At 37.2% G+C, this 14,954-nt stretch overlaps 1 protein-coding gene across 1 annotated transcript; it reads left to right on the top strand.

Moving 5' to 3' along the window:
* Nucleotides 1-2,334: 2,334 nt before the first annotated feature.
* Nucleotides 2,335-13,134, top strand: LOC100797849 (BRCA2 domain-containing protein). Its single transcript, XM_003543973.5, has 19 exons — nt 2,335-2,646; nt 2,735-2,776; nt 2,895-3,887; nt 3,975-4,099; nt 4,187-4,335; nt 4,672-4,794; nt 4,869-5,066; nt 5,145-5,226; nt 5,319-5,369; nt 5,452-5,527; nt 5,623-5,734; nt 5,842-5,913; nt 11,114-11,303; nt 11,377-11,553; nt 11,770-11,912; nt 12,016-12,078; nt 12,183-12,396; nt 12,754-12,921; nt 13,006-13,134. The coding sequence occupies exons 1-19, from the start codon at nt 2,496-2,498 to the stop codon at nt 13,063-13,065; spliced, it is 3,189 nt and encodes a 1,062-aa protein (XP_003544021.1). The 5' UTR covers nt 2,335-2,495; the 3' UTR covers nt 13,066-13,134.
* The last annotated feature ends 1,820 nt before the right edge of the window (nt 13,135-14,954 follow it).

Below are 14,954 nucleotides of genomic sequence, written 5' to 3' on the forward strand. Positions count from 1 at the left end.
ATATGTTATTTGCCTTAAATCAATACATCAATAATCATGAATCTATCAATTTAAGTCAAATGATAAAATCAATTATAGGGATGATTAATTAATGATTAACTAATCTATCAAAGATTACCAAAATAGTTTGATCATGCAATTTGGTGCAAAACATTATCTACCTAGATCTACCAATTACATGCAGATGGTCATTATTATGCAGTCAATTAAGTATTAAAATGGTTAGTTCCAAATAAACAGTAAACACAAGGAAGATAATTAATTAACATAAAATAATGAGAAATTTCATTAAGAACAAGAAAAAGGGTACAAATGGACAATTACATCATAACCCCCAAACTAGGGGAACTAGCCACTCATGATCAAAACAATACTAGCAATCTTAGATAAAATAAACACGGACATACCAATAGGCAGGAAATATGATCATGATCCGTTCTAGCGGTGTTGTCCATGTTCCTCAACTGTCAAAAGCCCTCAAGGTTCTATCAAATTCGTAAAAGGTAAGTATAAAAACAAAAGATTCATTTTTACAAATTTTAAAGACCTATATATAGTTTCCTAGAGATATTTGCACGAAAAGACACACTACGACCATGGTGAATCCACCACAGCTGTGGTCTAAAGTGATGTTGAAACTCTAGGCCATTATGGATTGAATGTGACCCTCATGGTTGACCACAACACTTGTGAATTTACCACAACCTTCAATGTTGACACTGTTTTGATGGATTGTTATCATTTTACTGTGGTCGTGTTGATTACCATAGTCGTGATTAATGTACCACGATCATGATCAAGCAAAGTCTTCAAATCTTCATAAAATTGCGCAATTTCCAACTCTTTCATTCAATTGAGCGATTTCACTTCTACAATACAAAACTAGTGTTCAAACGTGAGTTCTGCCAAGAAAATGCATGCAAAATGACACAAAAACTCACATAAAATACCACTTAGAAAATGGTTTATCGATGACGTTGGAAGGGGAATAGGCAGGGGATCAAGATGACGCCAAATAAGGGGTCATGAATAAGGTTAATAGAGCTGAAGTTGTTGGTGGCACGAGAATTAGGTTGGAGGAGTGCGGTGACAAGCTTGCTAGAGGGGGGGGGGCACGAAGGTCAGACCCGAGGAGGAATTGGAGGATGACGTGATAGCAGAGGATGTCAGTGAGGGCGACAAGAGAGCAGTGGTGGTATGAGAGGTGCTTAATGACAAAATGGTAGACATTGTGGATGGCGAGGAGTTAGGGGTGACAATCAACTTGTAAATAGTTCGTAATTTGATTCGATAATCCACTCGTTAAATTAGGTTCATGAATCAAATGACTTGTACTTGAGCTAAAAATAAAGCTCATTAAATAAGTGAGCCGAACTTGAGCTACATATAGTTCGATTCATTTGGTTCATGAACTAGCTCAAAATATATATATATAGATTAGGTTTTTCTATTATTTATATATGCAAGGTGGAATAGTTTTTATTTATGTAGTAGACTTTGGTTGTAATTTTTTTTTTGTGTCATACCTTGTGGCTCTACAAAGCTAATAAAATAAGTCCAATTTTGTCTTTTTTTTTTTACAAAATAAACAATCATTTTATCTAAAATCTACTAATAAATTGAAAATTTGAAATGTATATGATTTAAAAAATTTGATTATTAGTTCATGTGATTTGAGTGAATGAGTTGTTCAGGAGCTTGAATTGAGTCGAGTTCGAATTGAAAATAAAAAAGTTGATTTTAAACTTGAGTCGAGGTGAAGTGAATTGAGCTCGACTCAATTTAATTACTTTTAAGCCTTAACAAGGTGGGAAAGGGAAGAGTGGTCAAAGAGATTCGTGACCAGGGATGGGGCAAAAGAATAGGGGGGCATGAGACATGGGGTGGATGGGTCGTGAAGAAGATAATAAGAACAAAATCGTCTATTTTTTTTAATCATCAATTTTTTTTTTAATTTTAATCTTAGCCATTGAAATATTTTAATAATAAATCTAAGAATTAATGTTACTTGTACATCGGTGCACAACTTAACTTACTTGTGCATAATAGACTCCACCCAAAATTTCATATTAGTGTAAAATGCTTATAGCCCTACATTATTTTGTTATGACTTTCATACGATAACTCATTGAACTTTGGTGAAAAAAAAGTATTTTATTTTAAAATTGAGGGATTAAAATATACAGTATATTTTTTAAACTGGAACCCAAATTTTAAGAATTAAAAACATGATGAATTTAAATCTAATTATCATAGGATTTAATTATACAAAAATAAATATTATCGTATTAAACTTTCAAATAACATTTCTCATTTCAAAAATAGGTAAAATGCTCGTGAAACAGTGTACGAGCGAGCGAGCGAACAGGCAGCAGCGATTCAATTTCCCTCCCTCGTCAAGTTTAGCATCGAAGCTTTCCCGCCATCCCCAAAATAATTTTCATACTAGTATTTCATAAAAATCCCTAACGCGTTTGTTCCTTTCCCCACCACAAATGCGAACGAAGAAAACAATGTGTACATGGCAGATTCTCTCCAACTCCCCAAATAATTTCCACTGGCAACGCATCACCACCACCACCACCCACCAACACGCTTCACCTCCCTCCTTTCCCCTCCCTTCCATGCAAGATCTTCTTCGCCAGGGTTCCGATTCCTCAATCTCTTTTTCTATTTCCAAATACATTCTTTTCCTTTTCCTCTTTTTTTATTTTACCAATTCTTTTTCTCGCAGGCACTCCAACTCTTCCCCTCCAAGACGACGCCGTTGCTCGAGGTCGAGCTAATGCTTTGCCCGAACACGAATTCATAATTTAATTAATTATTCAAAAACCTCGTCATTCTTTTTTTTTTTTTTATATTTTAAATATGAGTTTCTGATTACTAAATTGCAGGGGAAGAGCGCGTGCTAGATGATGGTTTCGGGTTCTCGAATTCCCTTTTCACGACCGGCTCTGGGAAAAAAGTTACCATATCTTCCAGCGGTCTGGTTAGGGCAAAGACACTACTAGACACTATTGACAGTAGTATCCAAAGTCCTCACCGTACGAATAAATTGCACGCGATTGGCGAAAAACGAAAGCAACGACAAGAGGAAGAAGATGAATCGCCTCAATTAAAGCTGCATAGAGTTATAGACAGTCCTTCTGTAGGTGGTGGTTGTCGAGCATTGAAGAAGAATGGTTTTGAAGAAACAGATGCATACAAGCAGGCTCCAATTAAATTCCACACTGCAGGTGGAAGGTCTATATCCATTTCCAAGGACGCGCTGCAGCGTGCTCAGAGCCTTCTTGGCGACGTGGGAGATTTGTTTGAGGGAGGGGATGCTGGCAGTTCGATGTTTTCGTTTCCGTTTGAGAGGCAAGCGGACACGGCTGCCTCTAGTCAAAGAGGGGATTGTAACACTCCTTTGGTTCGTCGGGTTTTGACACCGGCGAGGAGCAATTGTACGGCAAAGAGTTTCACTTTTCCCTTACAGTCTTCTAGACAAAGAGAATTGCCGCCCAAGTTTCCTTGTGAAGGTGATGGGAATAACTTAATAACGGAATTTGATGCTGTTGGTGAAGAGAGTGGTTATAATAGCTTGAAAAGTACCAATGCTTGTGGACAGAAGAAACCTCTGTATGGCTGGAACCAAGCACCACATTCAGCAGTACATGATTCTTCATTGAATGGTTTTTCTTCAAAAATAGATACACACGCTGTATCAATACGCAGGCCATTGGTTGATGTTTCCAATACCACTAACCCAGATCAAACAAACAATAGGCAACCTGCTAGTGGAAAACGGAGATTAGGATTGCGTGTAACTGTTTCTCCCTTTAAAAAGCCTCGAAGTTCCCAAATTTCTGTTCCTTTAGAACAGGATATTGGAAAATCTCCTCATGGTAGGCATAGGTTAAGAATCTTTAGTACATTCCTTTTCCTTCCATTTTTATTAGTTGCAATAGTTATTTGAGGTATTTCATCTTCAGATTTGTCTCAATTGTCCTCTGGTGTTTCTGGATGCAAAAGAGAGGTTTCTATCCGATATCCATTTCAGTATCCAAGGATGCACATCAAGGATTTTTTTGTTGTGCCTCCATTACAGGAGAAAGCGGTGAGTGTAATCTGTATATTTCTGCTGGGACATGATAATCTTGGCATTAGCAACATTTTGTGCACTGAAAAATGAATTTTGTTTCAGCATTTTCCCAACCTGAGCAGGCAGGTCACATCAGTTAATGCAGAAAAGTATGTGTTTTATGAAAGATCTGGTGATAATGGTATGGGAGCAGAAGCTTTTGTCCATCTATTGGCTCACCATGGAGCTTCCATGCATTTTGCTACTAAAGAGTAAATTGCTTCTATCCTGAACTTTTGCTTCCAGTATCCATGAAACCTGTTAATGAGTAACTTTGCCATGTGGTTTTTGATTTGTACAAGGCTAGGTCAGTTAGCTAGTTATATTGAAGTGTGTCAGAAAGTCATTGCAACTTGGTATATTCAATTGTTATCTGAATGAAATGGAAATACATTATTGAGTTTAAGCTCTTTTGTGGTTACATTTTATAATTTAGAGGAGTTTGGTACTTACGGTGCTCTTTGGTGTTTTTCATATGTATTGCTAGTTGCACTCAAACAGTGCTTTTATCTTAATTTTACTTTTACACTTCCATTGCACATTGCTAGGTGGGTCACGAATCATTACAAGTGGATTGTTTGGAAATTGGCATGCTATGAGAGATACTATCCAGCTAGTTCTGCTGGAAAGTTTTTGACTGTAACAAATGTGCTCGAGGAACTGAAGTACAGGTATGTGACTGCTCTAAGACATCATACTTTGTTCCATAAAAATGATAAAACTTATGATGACATTTGGTCTGTAGATATGAGAGAGAAGTGAATCATGGCCACCGGTCTACCATCAAGAAAATTCTTGAAGGGGATGCACCGCCTTCTTCAATGATGATTCTATGCATTTCAAGTATTTGCTCTAGTCATGCAACAGAAAGTGGGACTTGTTTTGAAACACAAAATGGGACTCAGAAAGCAGCAGCAGTAAAAGTTGAATTAACTGATGGATGGTAAGAATTTAAACTATCATGCTGTCTGCTTGCAAGATATATGAGGGTCCCTGACATACAAAATGATTTCCCTTGCAGGTATTTGATGAATGCTATTTTAGATGTTCCATTGTCAAAGCAACATGCTGCTGGAAGATTGTTTGTGGGACAGAAGCTTCGAGTAATGTGTTGTCTGTATTTGTTGTTTATCTTACTTTCCTTGATATTACTACTTTTATAAGGTTCAATTCTGTTTACATATGTCTCGTGCAGATCTCGAGAGCAGGATTATGTGGCTGGAATGGGCCAGTTTCACCCCTTGAGGTTTTCTACTGCTTAGGATTATGATTTAGTAATATGTATATATCCTATCAGATGGTTTCTTTAGATTCTGTTGTAATTTCAGGTGTCATCAACAGTTAGTTTATTGCTGCACATAAATGGAACATATAGAGCTCACTGGGCAGAACGGTTGGGATTTTGTAAGAATCTTTTATTTCATGGATGTTAATGTTGCCAATTTTACAGAAAAGTATCATCTTGTTCCTTGTGCTTATTTTTTTGAGCTAATTGGCAGGTAAAATTGCCGGTCCTCCTTTGGCTTTCAGATGCATAAAAAGCAATGGTGGTCTAGTACCACAAACTTTGGCTGGAATTACCCGCATATATCCCATTCTTTACATGGAAAGGTAACTTGCAATAAAACATGTACTGCAACTTCACTCCAGTAAAATCCTTTTCAGAAATATACTCTAATTATGCAATGAAAAATGTTGATAATTGTTTTACTCATTAGGTTAAGCAGTGGGAGGTCTGTTGTCATGTCAGAGAGGATGGAGAATAAAATGATGGAGCTGTACAATCAGAGGTGACTTCTGAGACTATCCATCTGTCTCTATTGTTATTCATAAGAAACACAGAGCAGCAGCTCCTCAGTGGGAGAATACTCACAATCACAATAACACAAATTATTCTCATACCCCTTAAGTTCCTAATGGAAAAAGCCCCTCATAAAATTCCTTCTCGTTAACTAGCAGACATTGCCCACTCAAATTCACTCTTTTTCTGGAACATTTGTTTTCTTCCTCCTCACACAACACTTCAGCTCCTTTGGCCTACTGTCAATTGGGTTTGTGTGTCAGCTTAATATCTTAAATTCTTAACATTCACCCATCTATTTCCTCCTTTTTCTTTGTCTGATTTGAATGTTTCTTTTTAATGACTGATGCAGACCCAAGATCCACAATAACTAAAGTATATGAGAGGAGGCCCAATAGAAGGGTGCACCTAATTTGGTCTGCAGGTGCAATGCACCTAATCTGAATTAGGAGAAAAAGGTGCAACTAACTGCATAGCTAGGTAGTAGTGGGTAGTGGTGCGGAAGTTGCATCGTGTGGTGAGAAGAGAGAGAACATAGTCTAGGAATTAGTGGGACTTTTGGTAGAGGCTAGCACTCTCTAATTGCCTAGGTTTTGCTTCTTATCTTGTTTTCACTTTTCCTTTTGTAATTCAGAAACCCAGGACCTGCTATCACCCTGATACATGCCTATATGTCCATTAATGAATCCAGACTCAGTTCTGTTTCATTTTCTGATACCTATCAATTGGTATCAGAGCTCTCAATCCTGGGAGCTTCAATAGTGATTATGAGAGCAACAATGGAATCTAGAATGGAAGGATAGGAGTGCAGTCTACAGGAGCAGAGAACTGAGAGTATGGTGCAGATAAATGAATTCCAGCAGATGCTGCATTACAGAGAGATTCTGTTCACAAGGGCAATTGTGATGGACATGGGTTAAGGATGGAGGAAGTAATGAGAGCCAAATTGGCTGGCTTCTGCGCTTGTAATCTTGAAGGAGGAAGGAGAGTGGACTTGATGTCCAATATATGGCACGAGGGAGAAGGATGGAGGTTTTGGTGTTTAAGGGAGACGACACATATTCATTGGTGGGCCAGCTGGAGAGATATTTCAAGGTAAATTCTATGAGAGGAAAAGAATCTTGACACAGTAGTGATTGCATTGGAGGATCAGGCCTTGAACTGGTACTTATGATGAGAGGAACAGGCCACACATGTGAACTGGGAGGAATTCAAGAGCCCAGTGATTTGGCAGATTCAACCATCGATGAACCCTTTGTTGAGTATCAAATAAACTGGGTTGGTGATGGAGTACAAAGAGAAATCTGGGCTGTTCATAGCTCCACTAAAGAAAGAAGAGTGAGTCTGCTGGTGAGCATTTTCTTGAATGGGCTGAAGGAGGAGAATTGAAGATGCATGACTCAGTCTTTATTCAAGTTGATGAAAAGCGCCTTGCTATTGGAGGAGAAGAATTTTTCTTTTTTGCAGAGGTGGGCTAGCAGCAGAAGAGAAGAAAGGGTGGAAGCGGAAGCTCCATGGGAATTTTTTTTTAAAGCCCAACAAAAGCAAAGTGGTCACTTCCAGGCTAGAGCAAAGAGGAAGAGTAGCTCTGGAACCCAAACCATTGGAAGGAGGAAATAGTGAGAAGAAACAGTTTGGAGGAAGGACGTTGACACAAGCTGAACTACATGATCAAAGCTGTAAGGGGCTTTGTTTTACGTGTGGAGAAAAGTGGGGACTAGAGAACATTTATATGTTGAAGCACTACCAATTAGTATTGATGGAACTCAAGGAGGAGGTCGGTGAGATGTGTTCTCTTTGACAAGTATGGAGGGATTAACTCTAATCGATTCTTAAGACACAGGGACATATTGGAGAAAGGAGGGTGTTGGTGCTAGTGGATTGTGGAGCTACTAGTCTTTTATATCCAAGCATCTAGTGGAGGAATTGTGCCTTAAGATAGAAGATACCCCTAAATATGTTTTTAAAGTGAGAAAAGGAGCTAAGGTAAGGAATCATGGAATTTGCAAGCAAGTAAACTTGAATGTAAAATGAGGTATAGAGGTAATTTTGGGGATGCATTGGTTAGCATGTTTAGAGAGCATAGGAGCTAATTTCAGAATTTTGGCCATTAAATGGGGAGACAAAGGGAGTAAGTGTTGAGAGGGGATCCTTCCCTTTGCAGGGCACAAGCTTCTTGCAACATTATGGTCAATGAGCTGCAGAATGAGGGGAAAAAGCAATTTTCCTGTTATAAAAAATATATTAGCCAATTTTGATGATGCTTTCTGAGAATTGAGAGGCTTGCCTCCTAAAAGGGATTGGGATCATGCTATCATTTTGAAGAGGGCTCAAATTCCTAATATTTGCCCCCACATGTATATGCATTATCAAAAAAATGAGATAGAGAAGATTGTGAAGGATATGCTTTGTGCTGTAAGGCCCAACACTAACCCTTTCAGTAGCCCTGTTATACTTGTCAAGAAGTATTGTGTGTGGAGATTTTGTATAGACTATCAGGCCATAGACAAGTAAACACCGGATAAATTTCCAATTCCCATAATAGATGAACTACTAGATGTATTGGGTGATGCAGTGATTTTTGTAAGATGAACTACTCTTTTGCTAACATAAATCCACTCTTAATGGTCTTAAACAGTTATAGGACTATTCCCCTTCTTTTTAACATAACCCTTCATATTTCTTTGACTAACTAATTACTAGCACAATCAACTAATTAACTAACTAATGAGTATCTATCATGTACCCATGAAGGACAATATGAGTTCTTTTGGTTATGTCCTTTGGCTTAACCAATGCACCTTCCACCTTCCAAGCTCTCATGAATCAGGTTCTTGGGACACATTTTCTTGGGGCAATGAGTTTCAACAGACCTACTAAAATTAAGAGTATGTTGGACTGGCCCATTCCCTAGGATGTGAAAGGGTGATGGGGTTCCTAGGATTGACTGATTATTACAGAATATTTGTGAAGAATTATGGGAAAATAGCTTGGCCTCTTGATACAACTACTTAAGGATAATTTTTCATGGGGTGAGGAGGCTCAACTTGCTTTTGATCAGCTTAAGACAACAGTCGCAACACTTCCTGTCTAGGCAGTCCCCAACTCTGAGAAAGCATTTGTAATTGAGTGAGACTGATGCATCAAGAAAGGACATTGGTGCAGTGATTATGCAAGAGGGAAGGCTGGTTGCATATGCAAGCCTAACGTTGTCAGAGAGCTCAAAATAGTTCTGTCTATGAGAAGAAATTAATGGCAGTAGTGTTGACTGTGTAGAAATGGAGGCATGACCTATTGGGAAGGCATTTTGTGGTACTACATACACATAAAAAAGTCTCAAATGTCTATCTGAACAGATATTTATGGGAGAGGAGCAGCAAAGGTGGATCTCAAAACTATTGAGATTCAACTTTGAAATCAAGTAGAAGCTGGGAATTGGGAATACACAGCAAATGTTCTTTCCTGCTGACTGCAATATTCAGCCCTTTTGGCCGTGCAAGTTTATGAGTTGGACTGTTTGGAAGAAGACAGAAGAACACCAAGATGACAAGCTGAGGAAGATAATGCAGGAATTGTTGTCTGATCCCTGTGCTCATAATGGATTCAGTCTCAACAAAGGCAGATTGTACTGCAAGGAGAGATTGGTAGTTTCTGATGCAAAACTGAAACCAACCATGGTAAATATAGCAGAACAAAAGAAAGAATATGAGATACGTATTATTAGAATGCTGAAAATTACAGTAGCACTAGCAGACTACTGCCCCAGAGCATAGCTCCTGTAGAGAGCTAGAGCTCTCCATTCATAGCAAACTAAATGATTCCCCAAGATACTCCACGACCCTGCCCATCAGCTATTTGAACCCTTTTCCCATGATCAGTAACTAATTCTCTCTCTCCTCCTTTTTCTTTCTCTGCCAGCTCACTACTCTCACCCATTTTCCCCTTATTTCTTCTCATGTAAACTTTCCAGACCCTAGTCACGAGATAACTCATGGGCCAATTGTTCCCCTGGTGTGCGTGATTCCTTTCGGGGCCTAACAGTTTCCAAAAACTCCTCTAAGATGCCCTTAATTCTTAGGGAATTCCACGATTCTGCTGCGTGGGCCATTCTGGGTACTTCAAAACTTACAAAAGAATTGCAAGGCTGTTTTTCTGGGAGGGGTTGAAAAAGATGATAACAGTATGTACAACAGTGTGAAGTGTGTTAGCAGAATAAGCTTCAAGATTTTAATTCAGTAGGACTGTTGAAACCCCTCCCAGTTCCCACTCACATGTGGTCAGATATTTTCATGGACAAGTTAACTAAGTATGCTGATTTTCTAGCTTTAGCTCATCCTAGAGAGCTTATTGAGATAAACTTGAAATAGTTTATGGACATATCATAAACTCTCCCTAATACTTGCATAAGTGCTTATGCCATGAGATAAGTTCAAATAAACTGTAAATAAGCTCTTCCAAATGGACGCTTAATGGAAGATGAAAAGTTTTCCTTCTGCTTGGTTTGTAACATGTGAATTCACCGTTTGCAATAGAAAAACCATTAAACAACCGGGCTACTGATAACAAGAATACAAGAACAGGGTTTCATTAATTGTTATTGGACTGTTCATCTGCACTGATTTATAAATATTAAACCTGAATTATAATATTTGATGGCTATAGATGGCTCTGTGTGGTCATTGGGACCCAACTTAACTTTCTTTATTAGAGTATATGTTAGAATAACTGTGAAAACAGTTTGCAAGGGCTGTTAGCTAACAGCACCTCACTAATGTTTGGCTGTTAGCTTCTATTAACAGAATTTCCCTCCTATTTGTTAATTCTGTTTTGTACTTAGTTCGAAGGATCATAGGCCTATAAATACCCAATTTTGTAACTGACTTTTCAGATTGAATAATATCAGTTCTCACTCTAAACTCTCTCATTTTCTCTCACTTTATCTAAAAGTCTTAATATGTCTAAGATAAAATATTTATTGCCACAGTAAATTTTAATTTGTTTAGCTTCATAATGGAGTGCATAAGAATAATATGAAATAGCAAATTTATATTATATGATCTGTGACTGGTGTGCAAATAGGAAAGCCAGAAAAAATGATCATGTGCTTATCATGCTGGTGCAATTGTTATTTTTACAGCCATAATGTGAATTTTGTTTTGTGCTTTGACTGATCATCTATATGGACACAGACGCTCTGCTGTTGTAGATGGCATCATTTCAGAGTATCAGAAGGAAAGGCCACATATTTATTATGACAGTGATAGTGAAGGTGCTAAGATTTATAACATGCTGGAGACAGCTGAAGAACCTGAATTCCTAATGGCAGATATGAGTCCAGAGCAGCTTAATTCTTTTGCTACTTATAAGGCCAAATTAAATGTAAGGTTATGTTTCCTACTTTACTAGGAGTCTATATGCAGAAAGATATTTATGATTTCACATCCATCTTCAGGCAATCAGACAATCAGAAATGGACAAATCAATAGAAAAAGCTTTGAAAGATGCTGGCTTGGGAAGTAGACAAGTCACACCTTTTATGAGGTTACGGGTAGTTGGATTAACTTATAAAACTAGACAAGACAAACCTAAAGAAGGCATAGTAGCAATCTGGAATCCAACTGAGACACAGGTGAGGTTGGCAAGCCAATTGCAAGGATTAGCCATATTTCCTTGTGTTCATAATTATTAAATAATTCTGTGGTTGTAGCTTTGTTTGCATATGTTTTTCTAATGTATGGCTAGCTAATTATGATACCCTTCATCTCCTTTATTCCATTACCTTATTGTAAATGTTTATTGTGGAGATCATGAAATTTCTCACAATTTCTGTGTAACTAATGTGCAGCGTCAGGAGTTGGTGGAAGGAGGAGCATATGCCATTTCAGGACTCATGCCATCAAGTTCTGATTCTGATATCCTTCACTTGGATACTAGAGGATCTTCTACCAAGTGGTTGCCATTATCTTATAATTCAAGGAAACAGTTTAAGTAGGTATCTAACAATCTTAATAAGATGGGAAAAAAATGAATTTTTACTTGCTCTATTCTGGGTATGACACATTCTGATCCATCTTACTTCTGTCATTTGTAGGCCATTTTTCTGCAATAGAAAATCGATCCCATTGACTAGCTTGGGTGACATCCCTCTTTCCAAGTATGTTGATGCTCTAGTCTGTTTATATGTATCTGTCTGCTATCAGATAAAAAAGGATAGCAAGAAAATATTTGACATTGCCTTGTCTTTTTTTTTTTACACAGCGAGTTTGACATTACTGCATATGTTGTGCATGTGGGAGGGGTTTATATATCAAATCAACAAAAGAAGCAATGGGTTTTTGTGACTGATGGATCCATCATGAATGGTTTACAGTCAGAAAAGTTAATCGACTCCTTGCTTGCTATCTGCTTTTGCTCTCCATTGATTGATCATGATTCATTTCCTCCAATCAATTATAACCTTGCAGGATCTACGGTAATTACAATCCATTATCTTATTATTGCCATTTGGAATGTATCCGTTATGGATATGGATTATGATTTATTTCCACCAATTAACTTTTAACTTGTTTCTAAGTGCTTTTATCAGCTGTCGTTACTGCTTGATCCTTCATACCTTCATCACTACTGAAAAATGTGATCTCATTATTTTGGGCATATTGTTGCAGACTAACATATAGGTGTAGATATTTCTGTTTAGGTTTCACTGAAACAATTGTTACAACAAATTGAATGTCAGTGTCACGTGTTTAGGCTGTCTAGTTTGCAAAACATGTCTAAAGTTGCATTACTTTATTAAGTTGGTTGAAACTTGAATCTTCATTATATGCAGGTTGGCTTCTGTAATCTTATAAAAAAGGAAAAGGACCATACAAACCATATCTGGGTTGCTGATGCTAATGAAAACTCTGCTTATTATTTGAATTTTGATTCCACGAACTGTTCTCACCTCAGAAATGCTGCCAGCTCCGTCAGAGCTTGGGCAAATCATTCTAGTTTGGTATGAGTCATGAAACTCTGCATCCAAACATGTGCTGCATGGTGCAATTTTCTATAATGACACTTTTTTTCGTCTTTTCTGCAGATAATAGAGAAACTCAAGGAAAAGGTTATGTATGTAGTTGGTGAAGATTGTAAAGCATAGGAAAAAAAAAGCGGAGCTATGGATGTACCTTTTTTGCTCTATTGTCTTTAAACCTTTACCTTAGCTCAATTTCCTCTCTTTTTTTGGGAGTTCTTATTTTTTTTTCCTTTGAAAATTAAAATATTCCTAGAACAAAGTAAATGTAAATTTTATCAAAAGGATGTTTCTATGCACATTTTAATATAGGATGGATTAAAAGGGGTATGGAAAAATTTTATCAGGAGAAAATCGAGGAAAAATTTGAATATGAAAATGAACGGGTGTACCTCACGGACATGGTAGAGAGGTAACATAATGGGGTAGGTCTGGTGTATATGCTTGCGGGTTGTGAATTTTTGGGTATTGCTAGGTGCACCAACATTATTGTTTGTGCACTCAACAATTTTAAATAATTTCGTAAATGCTCCTGGGCTTTCTTCTTCCTTTATAACTTGGTTTTTAATGTTTTTTCATTTACCCTTTCTTGTTCGCTTTCTTCATTTGGTGTTGGTTTTTCATTGTTGAGAGGGGTGTCACTTTGGAGGTGAAAGTGTTATGGAGGTTGCTCGGTGGTGGTGGTGGTTGCTTCAGTTGTTAACGGATGTTGGTTGGAGGTATGCAGTAAAATTTGTGTTTGCATGATGTACGGTTACATAATTCGTAAGTTTTAATATAACTTACGGATTACATAATCTGTATGGTTTATACGGATTATGTAATTTGTAAGTTAAATTAAAGCATATGAATCATGTGATCCGTATGCGTTATACAAACAATTAGATCTGTTTAACACATGTAGATTACATGATCTGTATGTGTTATACGGACCAACCACCAACCAGCAGCCACCAGGAAGCCATTAATGAAGGCGAAAAAACTTACCTCGACGGTAGAAGGGGCAGAGACATCCTCAATGTCAACGGAAGCAGCCAATGGCGCGGAAAGGGAACCAAGAACAATGAATAAGACGCAAGCACAATGAAGAAGACGAAGCTGAAGGCATGCTCAAGAAGTCGAGAAGTCGAAGTCCCAAGGAGAAGAAAAGGAAGCGACGACGCAACCACGTTGTACAGAAAATGAACAGTGCCAGTGCTGGGTGTAGGGTATTTAAAATTTAAGTGAAAGGCATTTTTGTCACTTCACTTAAATTGTTAGGTGCACCTAGCAATACCGTGATTTTTTAGGTCTAGTCTAGCTCTATATTGGGCCATCGACCAAATTAAGTTGATTTGAAAATGAATAAAAAGATTATTCGAAATCTAAAAAAATGAAAAAAATAAAATAAAATGAAAGGGTTTTCTAAGAAGCCTTTTTGAATGTCTTTTAGTAGCAACAAAAAATTCCGAGTTCTAACTCTAGGCATTTTTTAGGGCTATATAAAATGTTTTGGTTAATGCATAGTTGGTAAATTGGATTTATAATTATTTATTAAATAAATTAAATTGTGTAGTTGATCAATTGTTGGAATCAAATTTAAAAGAACGCAAATAAAAGTTGTAGTCGTAAATCATCCATTCTTTTTTTTTTATTTGTGAAAATCAAACATAATGTTGAAGAGTTTACAAAAATTTGTGTACCTTGTTCAACCAATAGAGTTAGACTTCCTTCACATCATTCATTCCTTATTTATGACAATATAGAAAATATTATGATTTTCAAGAATTGAATAGAAATAAGTTCAATTTATAAAATGTTGTATTTGACGCTTAAAACCATGATTTGTCTCAAACGATTCTTGAACCATGAATAGACTATTCAATAACTACATCTATGAACAATATGATTACAAAAAAATAAACCTAAGAAGTGTAAAAATTACAATGTCCTCAGGGACTTATCTGCCTAATATGTGCAAGTTTTCCATGATTTAACAAGTTATTTCCAAAATGGCTTTTGGGACAACAAAATTG

The sequence above is a fragment of the Glycine max genome, chromosome 13 (assembly GCF_000004515.6).
Source record: "Glycine max cultivar Williams 82 chromosome 13, Glycine_max_v4.0, whole genome shotgun sequence".
Lineage (NCBI taxonomy): Eukaryota > Viridiplantae > Streptophyta > Magnoliopsida > Fabales > Fabaceae > Glycine > Glycine max.